At 34.4% G+C, this 12,166-nt stretch overlaps 2 protein-coding genes across 3 annotated transcripts; both read right to left on the bottom strand.

Annotated features, from left to right (window-relative positions):
- Nucleotides 1-2,223: 2,223 nt before the first annotated feature.
- On the bottom strand, nucleotides 2,224-3,066 carry LOC111804943 (copper transporter 5.1-like). Its single transcript, XM_023689781.1, has one exon. It carries the CDS (start codon nucleotides 2,960-2,962, stop codon nucleotides 2,534-2,536), a length of 429 nt encoding a protein of 142 aa, XP_023545549.1. The 5' UTR covers nucleotides 2,963-3,066; the 3' UTR covers nucleotides 2,224-2,533.
- Nucleotides 3,067-5,168: 2,102 nt separating this feature from the next.
- Nucleotides 5,169-7,041, bottom strand: LOC111805835. 2 transcript variants are annotated; one of them, XM_023691076.1, is made up of 2 exons: nucleotides 5,929-7,041; nucleotides 5,169-5,273 (listed from the first exon to the last, which is right to left on the bottom strand). In XM_023691076.1, the coding sequence occupies exons 1-2, from the start codon at nucleotides 6,960-6,962 to the stop codon at nucleotides 5,225-5,227; spliced, it is 1,083 nt and encodes a 360-aa protein (XP_023546844.1). In that variant the 5' UTR covers nucleotides 6,963-7,041; the 3' UTR covers nucleotides 5,169-5,224. The 2 variants fall into 2 exon arrangements, with proteins under 2 accessions (XP_023546844.1, XP_023546845.1); XM_023691077.1 differs by lacking the exon at nucleotides 5,169-5,273 and adding an exon at nucleotides 5,354-5,510.
- Nucleotides 7,042-12,166: the final 5,125 nt, after the last annotated feature.

The following is a 12,166-nucleotide window of genomic DNA, read 5'->3' as shown; positions in this document are numbered from 1 at the left end:
TACTCCTTACAGGACGTGCTGCTATGATCCTAGCAACGGAACGTACTCCTTACAGGACATTCTGCTATGATCCTAGCAACGGAACGTACTCCTTACAAGACATGCTGCTATGATCCTAGTAACGGAACGTACTCCTTACAGGACGTGCTGCTATGATCCTAGCAACGGATATATATATATATATATATATATATATATATATTATTAATATTTATAATAAAAAGTGAAAATTATGAATTAATTTGTTTTTAAGGACTAATATTAAAAATAAAAAATAAATAAAAGTTTCGAGAGGAACTTGATCTCGCATAAATAAATTGATAATTTGGCCGATCGAGAAGGTTTCTCGTCCCTGTCCCGCTTTGTAGACATCTCTAATCCTCGACTCTATATATATACACGTAAAAACTNTTGTGATAGAAAATTGTATGGAAAACGATTCTCGTAAATATAGATTTTTTAAAAAACCTTTCAAAAAAATTTTATTGAGTTTTTTTCATGCATAAAATATGATCCGACAAAATTTTGGTAGGGTATCTGTACGAATCCCTATAAAATCAAACGGAGAATTTCGCGAAAATGATAATTGAATTTAGCGCGACCTTGGAACGTGTGGAGATAGTAGATAGTATCGGGGTTGAACCGTGTTTAATTCTAATAGTTTCATTTTTATATTTATGGAATTTTCTTTTCAATATTATATATACAAATAAATAAAGGAATCTTAATTATAAATTATGTTATTTGTTTTTTTAACTTTTAAATTTATTTGTGTGAATTGGTGAAGCATTTATAAAAACTATCCACCCATGAATTGAAGCAATTACAGGCTGGGCCTTCGGCCCATTAGTTATGACGTCCACACCTATGTGGCACAGATGACGTAAGCAAATACCTGGTGTTCCGGCTGACATCAGCTTGACCGGTAAAACGCAGAGTAAATTATTATTATTGTTATTATTATTTTTTTTGGTCTTTGGAATGTATTCACCTAGTGTCTTTTATTTCATATAAATTATTATTATTATTATTTAACGAATTTGAATAAAAGGAAGTATATGTACATCAACCCGACTATATATCATTAAACAAGTATCTTTAAAGTTTAAGGTAGAGAAGAAGAATCCAACTATGATCCGAATGGTTGAGTATGCACATTGTCACTATCGTCGTGGTCATAGTGGAACATGCTCCTTACAAGACATGTTGCTTCGATCCCGATCCCATCAGTGGAACATGCTCCTTATAAGACATGTTTCTATTTATAGAAGAGAGAGACCATTGTGATAGAAAGTCTCGTCCCTCGTGCGTTCGACTATCAAATTGTGATCTGTGATCTAATGAGATCATTAGTGAAAGAAGGACCAACGACGATCCTATCCTAAAGGAGAAGGAGGAGTCGGAGGAGGAGGAGAAGGAGTCGGAGGAGGAGGAGAAGGAGGAGTCGGAGGAGGAGGAGTCAGTCTTCTTTGTTTGTTTGAAGATCGAGTAAGAAATTGGACAATTATGCCATTCGGAATCCGTCCTAGCACTGGAACATGCTCCTTACGAGACATGTTGCTATGATCCTAGCACTGGAACATACTCCTTACAGGACATGCTGCTATGATCCTAGCACTGGAGCGTACTCCATACAGGACATGCTGCTATGATCCTAGCAACGAAACATACTCCTTCCAGGACATGCTGCTATGATCCTAGCAACGGAACATACTCCTTTTAAAGTATGTTGCTATGATCCTAGCAACGGAACACTCCTTTTAAAGTATGTTGCTATGATCCTAGAAGTTGAACATACACCTTATAAGACATGTTGCTATGATTCTAGAAGTTGAACATACCCTTTATAAGACATGTTGCTATGATCTTGACAGTCGAACATACTCCTTATAAGACATGTTGCTATGATCCTAGAAGTCGAAGATACTCTTTATCACTATCAAAATTAACTTTGCTTCAAAATGCCGCTAGTTACCAATACTTCATACTCGGATAATAAGTTACTATAGTTGTTTATTTGTTTATTGTTTGCTATCCTATAAATGGTTTGGAAACTGCCAATCTCGGAAGAGTGGTATTATTTTAGCTACCTTTATTCTGTTTCCCATCCCAAGAAGATAGAATGGTGATGGGCTTTGTACATTGAAATTGAAATTGAAATCAAAAGCCAAGGATTTATGGAGCCATTTTCTGCTATCTTATCTGTCAAACTGCAAATCGAAATTCATCAACAAAAAACAAAATAAGGATCATAATCAACCAGTAGAGTTTCCCCCCCTAATTGAAATTTTCTACAATTTGACAGACGAACAGACGAATCACAATATTTTACTCCGTTTATGCACAAATTATCTAATCATAAAACATCCAAACAGATCTGCAGAAATTGAAGTAAACGGCCAATCAATTGAGCACGAAACGAAAAGAACAGATCTAATAAGACAATGCAAGAAACCGATTCGTATCTGAAAGGAGCAGATTCAGCAATTACTTTTCATTCAGCTTTCATCTGATTCGCGATACTGAGGAAGAACTAAGCACAGGCACAAGGATTTTCAACACTAACACTGAAATCCTCATCATCACTCCTAAACGCCAAATAACCAAACGCAAGCCCTAACACAATCGCAACGAAAACTCCGCCATTAAAGGACATGACCGCGAGCATCAGAAGGTAACCTATCGCCGAGTTGACTCCGAAAAACAGAGATTCTGCAAATTTCACAACCGTCCACTTACCAGCCACTTTAGATCGAAGGAGAGGAACATCGATCTCCGATGGCGACGGCTTCCGACATGAAAGAAGCTTCAAACGGATGCGATAGCTCTCCAAATACTGGTAGAAAACGGAAACGATGAAGCAAGCGAGCAAGGAGAGGGAATAACTTAGCCATGAATTTGTCCGCCATGAATCGATCAGGAGCGTCACCTGGTTGCTCCAGTAGAAGGTCATGTGCATCATCTTCGCTCTCTGCAACGAATCAACGGAATCGGTGAGATTGGGAAAGCGGGAGAGTTTCTTGTTGGGGTTAGTAAGGATATGGGGCCGTTTTAACGCCTCGGAGCTAATTTTTGCTTGGTTTGTTGTACTGTGAGGCACGTAGTACACTTGTACGATACAACAACGTTTTACGGAAATGCCCTTCACATTTTCCTTATTTACATTTCTACCCTTCCAGCTAAAATTCAAGCTTTCGTTGTTTAGTACATGAATCAACGGAGATCACTTCCGAATTAAAAATATTTTAAAGATAAGATGATTAAAGAATCTTAAATTGGATTGTGTCGATGTCAGAGATGTTGTCGTTGCATGTCACAGTCGTACTCGTGCACCGCGTGGATTTGGGTTTAATGGCGGAGATCGTTGTTGTTGAGCACGGAAAGTGGGTAACTCAATGAAACTTCACGGGTTGCTATCGGAGAAGACGAAGCTTCGTTGCCTCGTCCTTTATTGCATATTGCAGTCGTACTTGTGAACTGCATGGATTTGGGTTCAATGTTGGAGGATCTCTGTAGTTGAGCACAGGAAGCACTGAATGAAACTTTGTGAGTTGATTGCTACCAAAGAAGACGATGTTAGGAACAACGGCTCTTATGGCTTTGCTTAACGTGGGACTCCAACCATTTTCAATTGAACATAAATTTTATGTCTATTCCTGAATTAATTTTCAATTTTATATCTAATAGATCATTTTGAAGGGTTTAATATCTTTTTAAACTTTAAGCTTTAGGATTTCAATGAACAAAAAAAATCAAATTTATATTCCGTAAATTAATTAATGTGTACTTTTTTTAATACATTAAAGATCTACTAGTTACCAAAATTTATGAATCACGCAATGCTATAGGACGGGAGTTTCCATTCTTTGCCCATCAAGAGCCAAGGTGGCTCACCTTCTGTGGTATAAACGTCTTGGTCATCCTCCCGGAAAAAAAAACTCTCTTGATTACGACTCCATACGTTTGTGCACATTTCTTGCTTGGAAAATGTTCAAACTATCCTTTGATCGTCATCTATTTCAAACTATCCTTTGATCGTCATCTATTTCAAACTATCCTTTAGAATTGGTCTTTAGAGATCTATGGAGCCATGTCGTGCTATTGTTATTAATGGATACATGCATGTATATGTTCACATTCGAGCTTACTTGCCTTTAATCTAGGCCAAGGTCTTTCAAATGTGATGCCACATCTCGTTTCATTGTTTTGATTCTCAACAACATTACCCACACTTCTTGATATCATCCCAAGTCTCGAGATATCATTGGCTTTCGGCATGTTTATCGAGATCCAACCCATGAGTCACTTTTATAGTCAAACATCTTGGACGTCCATCCATTCAATCATTATATCGAGGTATGAACCCTCTAGCGCTCATGCCAAGTCATTTCTACCTACCGTACTGGAGAGTGACCCATATATACCAACCTCTGAATTAAGGGCAATAAGCAATATTGCCATTGCCATACTTATGTCGTCCGACAATGTCATGTGGTAACTTAGACCACAAAGTTCAAGGGTGGTTGGGAGCTGACACAATACCTCCCAGGTACATCCAAGAAATTTAAGGCCCGAGAAGAATAGACATGGTTTTGGTGTTTTAAAAATGAAAGGTTTACCGAAATCAATCATCCTCAATCATTTCCTCATTCTTATATTAAATATACTCAAAGACCCACGAACCCTAAACTCCAAACTTCATTATGTTTCGTGTTAGCCTCTCATTTTTAAGGTTATTATAACATAATTCAAAAAATAATTCTTAAAAAAAACAAAAATCAAAGTTTCGTTCAAATTAAGTACAGGTTTGATGATGGTTTTTTTTTTTCATTTTTTTTTTTAGAGAACTTTAGTATTTGATCTTGTATACATTTTCAATNTCAATACAAATAAATTAATTAATAACATATAGAAAAATAAATACAAAATAGAGAGTAAAAGAGAAGAATCGGAACAAAAAAATTAATAGGTAAATAAGGAAGGAAAGAAGAAAGAAGAAAGATTTGAAATGAAAATTTATCTTGTGAATTTTAGANTATTCTTCCTTATTTAATTTAAAATTCACTGTTTTCTATTTATTACTATAAGTTTCAACTCTAAAACTACCAAAATTGAAATATATATATATATATATATATATGTTTATATAAAAATTAAAAAAAAAAAAAAAAAAAATTCTAATAATGATTTGATAAGTAAAAGATAATCAAATCTTTTTTTTTTTTCAAGCTAACCATTCTCCATCCATGCCTTCAAACTCTCCAATATCCATGCTGCATCCAACAACAAACATAAATTTAATCAGCAAAAATTAATATTTACTTCCAAATATAAAAAATTAAAAATTAAAAATTGATGGGCCTGACTAAGCCCAACTGTGCGGCCTGTTGAAGAAGAAAGCCCATTTGACCCAGTTTCCCCACATGGGTCAAACTTCACAACTTTGACTCTGAAGTTTGGGACAGAGAGCCTATTTCCACACAACAAGGTTGAATGGACTTGCGTAAAATCTATTATAAATATTAAATATTAAATTATTTTTTATAATTATTTCAAAAAATCATACTTATAATATAATTTAAATGCGAAATTATAGGGAAAAAAATCAAAATTAAACGCTAAACTCATTAAATTATTACTAAATTTGGATGGATAATTGCGGGCATAGGAAAAAAAAAAAGAAAAAAAAAACTCAACAATAATATTTTATTGTGAAAAAATAAATAATTTTAATAAGACTATTAAAAGATAATGTATTCAAACAGTTTCAAACAATTTGATGAAAAAATAAATAATCCAAATCTTCAAAATGAATGTAACAGTGGAAAACAGAGAAGATGATGATGGATATGATGAACAGAGAAGAACTTATGAAATAAACAAATAATTTTCAAATAAAAAATAGAGTGTTGTTGTAATGATTCTTACCAAGGTAAAGCAGAGGAAGGATGATCGTCGTGATCATTTGAGCAATAATCATTCAACAATTGTTCTTGAAAACAAGTCTCGTTTCCATTGTTCATCCAATCTGGAAACTCGAGAATCTGATCGAACTCATCTCCAAATCCGAATCCGATTCCTTCTTCTTCTTTTTTTCCGATCTTCATGAATCTCAACCACCACGCTGATTTCACCAAATTCATTTTATCACTCCATTCCATCTCGTGCTTATCTCCTATCGATCTGATCTCCGCCATCTCCTCCTCCCCTACCGCCACGTGCAGCCCTCCGCCGCTACCACCGCCACTCGTATTCGACTCCGATGTCCAATTCGGTGCTTCCTGGTCCGTCTCAATTGAAAGACTGGGAGAAGACGAAGACGACGAACCCGAACCAGAACCTGATCCCGAAACCGAAACGCTATTTCCGTTTGAGAACAGATTCATCTCCAAATTGTTGAAATCCTGCAAGTTGAGATTCAGCCCTAGAGTTTGTTCTGGTAATACAATGCTCATCATATTATCCCCTTCCATGGATTGCGAATTCAGAGACCAAATCGGGAACGAACAATTCATCGACGGATCATAATTACTCAAATTCTTCAAATTATAATAATTATTACTATTAGTATTGAAATTAGTTTGCGAATCATAAACTCTATTTCTGTCAATACTCGAGGATTTGAGGATTTTCCTCGGCCTGATCTTCGCTTCATGAGATCTAGCAGGGGAAGGATCGAGCGGCGTCTGTGGCTGAAGTTCCTGCTCGGCCTTCTTCATAGCCGCCCGGTGATACTTAAGTGCAGTAACAATCTCTCTTCTAGCCTCCGCCATGTTCAACAACCGCTCTTGATACGGCCGACTGGTATGAAGCCGTCGTCGAACTTGCTTTTTGTGAGGTTTGGGGATTTGTTCGGCCATTTTAGAAGGATTGATGGATTCTTTGGTTTTCAAATGCTTGACGAGGGAGCGGATGGAAGCGCCGGAGACGGGAGGTTGTGGATTAGGGTTGGGAGATTCCATTAGATGAAGGAGAAGAGAAGGAGAATCATGGAGAGACGGGAAGTGCAGAAATGTAGCAGAGGATTTGATGGTCTCGGGCAGGGAGGGAGGGAGAGGCTCGTGGGTGATATAAATAGCTAGCCTGGGAAGTAGGGGTAGTCTAGGGTTTTACTTTATTTTAATTTAAGGGAGAAAATTGAATTAATTAAATAAAATAAATAAAAAGGAATAAGAATATTATTTTGGAGTTTTTCCTTTTTTGGAAATTTACTTTTGTTTTTCTATTTTCTTACCTGTAATTAACAACTGCGAACTGGAAGGACGGGTTTCGTGTGGACTCACATCAGTATATATATATATATATATATATATATTTATTTATTTATTTATTTATTTAATTTTCTTTTTTCCTAAATTAAATAAAAATAACATTGAATTTTTATTTTATTTTAAAAATTCCAATAATACCGAATTTAACAAAAATCTCAAAAATACCCTTAGATTAAATAACTTTTTTTATTTTATATTTCTTTAATAATTAGAATCTCGTCAAATTCAAATATCAAATATTCATAAATCACAGCGCATTACTAACATATGTTACGGATGTTAAATATTCTTAATTTTTATAATATAATCTTAAAAGCAAGGTAGGGTAGGTTTGGATTGTAACACTATTTTGGGTTGGTCGGGTTGATCGGGTTGACCAAACTAAAAATTGTCAAACTGGGAACCGACTCAAAATTTTTGTTTTCTAAAAGTTCAACCTAATCCAAACAAAAAAAAAATCTGACTCGCTCTAACCTTTATAATTTAGGCTGGATGGTCTGAGTTGGTCAAATTTCCGTGGACACCCCTACTTTTAAGAGCAATTTGGCTAAACGATAGTGTTCTTTATTGAGAAGAGTGGTTTGAGCCACACAACCGTTCAGTTGGGTTGTTGCACTTAGGGGGACAAACCAGAGAATATCGGTTGCAGTAGTGGTTGATATAAAGAAATATGCACCGTAGAGGTTTTGAATCTCCTTAAAGAGAGTGAGATACGTGCACATCAAACTAATTGCTTAGGTGTTCGTTTTTTAATATTGACTCAGATTTTATCCATTATTTATATTTCTCCCACGATAATATAAGTGATGCTCGGAGAATTTTTATTAAGTTCGGTTCCTTGCTCTCCATGATAATAATGAAAATAGTTCTCGAGTTGAATTGAGGAGAAAGAGTTAGAACTTCTATAGGAACCCAAGTTTTATTATTGATCGGACTGTTACTATATGGTCATGAACGTATTCAAACTAACTCAATAAAAAAATAAACATATTGTAGAATCTTTAATAATTTTGGGTTTGTTCAGTTCAACTCAATCTAATTTCAGTGAAACTCGTGAACTAGCTCAATCTATAAAATTTTCATTTATTTAAGCTCAGTTCGACCCAAATAAGTTCATTAGATTGTTTCTTAATCTAATGCATACCCACATGTCAACCTAATTGTTTACGGGATTGTTTCTCAATCTATAGAGCTGCCAATCAACCGAACCGCTAAACAAGGATCATTTAGCAAAGTACATAATGATAACAAGGGTGCGATGGTATCGTATACAAGAGAAAAGCAGAACTTGGTACATGTATGATTGAAGAACTAAGTTCTTCGTATAAGAGCAATGACACTTCGACTGTATTCAAAGATCGAGTGAACACGTAATTGCAGGAATCTTTCATTTAGAGTCCAGTAAACACATAGGTCAACGACATTACACCCTCGATTCAACGAGTTCAAATACTCATTTTGTAACGACCAACATCCACCGCTAGCAGATATTGTCCTCTTTGGACTTTCCCTTTCGGGCTTCCCCTCAAGGCTTTAAAACGCGTCAGCTGGGGGAAGGTTTCCACACCCTTATAAATGGTGGTTTGTTTTCAAACTTGACAATATCATACCGTTTGCTTTGAGCTTCCCCCAAAAGGCCTCATGCCAAATAGAACAATATCTACTACCAGTGGATCTGGGCCGTTACAAATGGTATCAGAGCCAGACACCAGACGATGTGCTAGCCTTCTCACTATTCCCCGAAGGGGGGTAGACACGAGGCAGTGTGCTAGTAATGACGCTGGCCCCAAAGGGGGAGGATTTGGGGGCGGTCCCACATCGATTGGAGGAAGGAAAGAGTGTCAACGAGGACACTAGACCCCCGAAAGGGGTTTGAATTGTGATGTCCCACATTGGTTGGGGAGGAGAACAAACCATCATTTATAAGGGTGTGGAAACCTTCTCGTTGCAGACGCGTTTTAAAGCCTTGAGGGAAAGCCCGAAAAAGAACAATATCGGCTATTACACATCCATATCATAAATTTGAAGAACCCGACACTTCCGATCTTATAATCACTCTAATAATTTCTTTTTTATACATTCAACGATACAAAACTATCAGTTCATACATCTACATCGAACAAAACGGGACCCATAAGGAATACATCATCTACATCACATCCCTTTATTATTATTATTATTATTATTATTATTATTATTTATATATAAAATAAAATAAAAAATAAAAAATAAAATGAAATGATTGGAGTGTGTATATTTGAAACAGTGAACTTGGCCCCCTCTTCACGACACATCTCCCCCATACCTATTTCTCTCTCTCTTTTTCCATTGCCTTTTGCATTCGTGTGCCACAATCTTTTTTATTTATTTATTTATTTATTTATTTATTTATCATGAGAGTAATTTTAACGATGAAATTCCCACGTCGGCTAATTTACTCAATGATCATGCTTCATAATCAAATAATACTCTCTCCATTGGTACAAGGCCTTTTGGGGAGCTCAAAGTAAAGCCATGAGATCTTATACTCAAAGTGAACAATATCATACTATTATAAAATGGGTCGAGATTTTAAACGGTTACACCATACATACATACATTACTATGAGTATGTAGTGAGAGTAAAATGGTCCCAAAAATTAAAGACAATTATTGGTGGGGTTTGGGTTTGTCATGATTTTGATGCGCACAACCGGCTACCGGCAATTGGGGACTCAGGTTAACCTCTTAGTCTCCAGTATATTTCAGGGTCCAATTGGAGTCTGCCACAGCATGGCTTCTATGCCTTTTTCCTACTCATTTTTTATTTTATTAAATTATATTTTTCAACTGAGGTTAATATTTTGTTTCAAAAATACACTTTATACTATTTTAAAATATATATATATATACGGTTTAAAAAATATAAATAAAATTTGAAAGACAGTAACACTTTTATGAATAAATTAATGAAAATAGTTTATTGACACTTTATAAATTATCTTATTTTGGAAAGTTGATATTATTGGTAAAATTATTCTTTTAGTTTTTTAAAAAGATTTAGGAGTATTAATTAAAATTTTAATAATAAAAAACTCAACTGTATTTTTATTAATTTTAGTCTCCTCAATTATTGAGAGAGTCCCACGTTCGTTAGGGAAGAATTATGGTTATGGATTTATAAGTGAGGAATACTATCTCCATTGATAAGGCCTTCTGGGAAGCCCAAATCAAAGTTATGAGAGTGTATACTCAAACTGTACAAGATTTATTAACATAATTAACCCGAACTACCCAACCCAAATCTTAGAAGTCAAGTTGCATTATGTTTTCCTTTTCGGTTTCTGTTGGGTTAAATTTTTTTAAAATTATGTGTAATGGGTATGAGTGATGTATTGTAATTTGTGAATGTTTATTGTTCGACATTTTTGTAAGATTTTAATTATTAATATAATTAAAAGAATTACAATAAATTTGGAGGGGTAGTGTTTTAGAAAAGAGGGAGGGGGATGAAGACGACCAAGAATTCGACATGTCGGATAAAAAAAAACAGTAAAAAAAACTAAAATAATCCAAAACAGGAATCAACACAAAATGTGAAGAAGGAGAATTATATAAATCACCGACCGTTCGTTGGTTGTCGTTTTGGGCAAACACAAATCAAAATCAGACATAGACCAAATTGTTTCAACAATATGTTTATATTTTTATTATCAATATTAACGATTTAGTGTATTTTGTTGACATTTTTATTATATTTTATCTAAAAATTCATATTATTTTCAAATTAATAAACGTATAAAAATATTGTTACAATTTTTAAATTTTTTTTATATTTTTTTTTATTAGTTCTAGTTTTTATTGGACTATTCAAAGGTTGATTTTACCTCTTAATTTTATTTGAACGTTGAATTTTAAAATATTACAATTTTAACCTTAAAATTTCAAATTTTAATTTTTATTTCATCTCTAAATTTTTAAATATTTATGACGATGAAAATATTGACATTTATAAATATTTAAAACTTTCGTAAAAAAAAAAAAAATATTACCCCTCAAATTAATTTAATTATTTTAAATTAATAAAAAAGTAACATTTGACGAAAGTTTATCTAATCAACATGTATCGTCGCCAGCCTCACGATTTTCAAACACTAGGGAGAGATTTCCACACCCTTATAAAAAAAGATTCGTTCTCATCTCCAACAGGTATCGGTTCAATCTCACATCTAATAGATATTATCCGTTTTAGTCCATTACGTATCGTTCTTACGAAATAATTAAAGGACTAAATGTAAATAAAGTGAAAGTTGAGGGGGCAAGGAGTAAATATAAAATAAAAATAAAAATAAAAAATCTCTCTCATGTGTTAAGAGATAATAGGAAGAGCCAAAGGCAACCTCCAAATGGAACCAATCAGAGCTCCCCCAGCTGCGGCGTTGCCTTTTCTCTTAAGAAATATTATTTTATTCATAAATTAATTCAATTGGATATTCCTTTCTTTTCCACCAATCATTTTTTTTTCCTTTTTTTTTTCTTTTTTCTGTAAGTTTAAAACTACTTTTAATTTTTTTTAATTCAAAAATNCCTGCCCCTGCCCCTGCCCGCTTCCCCCATCCATTCTCTCTCCTTCCCCCTTCTATTACTATTCTTTTCCTCTCTTTTTTAAATGCTTTTTTTTTTCATTATTAACTTTAATTTCATTCATTTTTAAATATCTTTTTTTATATTTATTATTCATTTTTCTACCTCGGTACCAACACATGTCTCTTCAGTATGTCTCGTTATGCATTCTAAATTCCCGAACACAATCACGTTCTCTATTTGTAGCTTCTAACAGTGAATATTTCGACATGCTTCCTGTGACAACAAAGGATTGTTTCACGTTAAACACACTTAATTATACTTAAGCTACT

This window comes from Cucurbita pepo, chromosome LG11, assembly GCF_002806865.2.
Source record: "Cucurbita pepo subsp. pepo cultivar mu-cu-16 chromosome LG11, ASM280686v2, whole genome shotgun sequence".
NCBI lineage: Eukaryota > Viridiplantae > Streptophyta > Magnoliopsida > Cucurbitales > Cucurbitaceae > Cucurbita > Cucurbita pepo.
This window is presented reverse-complemented; position numbering and strand designations above follow the sequence as displayed.

What these genes read in the sequence shown, in the direction of transcription:
- LOC111804943 (XM_023689781.1), bottom strand. Translation starts at nt 2,962, where the DNA reads ATGATGCACATGACCTTCTACTGGAGCAACCAGGTGACGCTCCTGATC.
- LOC111805835 (XM_023691076.1), bottom strand. Translation starts at nt 6,962, where the DNA reads ATGGAATCTCCCAACCCTAATCCACAACCTCCCGTCTCCGGCGCTTCC. An exon ending in CCTTCCTCTGCTTTACCTTG is followed by an intron (nt 5,274 to 5,928) that starts GTAAGAATCATT and finishes TGTTGGATGCAG; the next exon opens with CATGGATATTGGAGAGTTTG.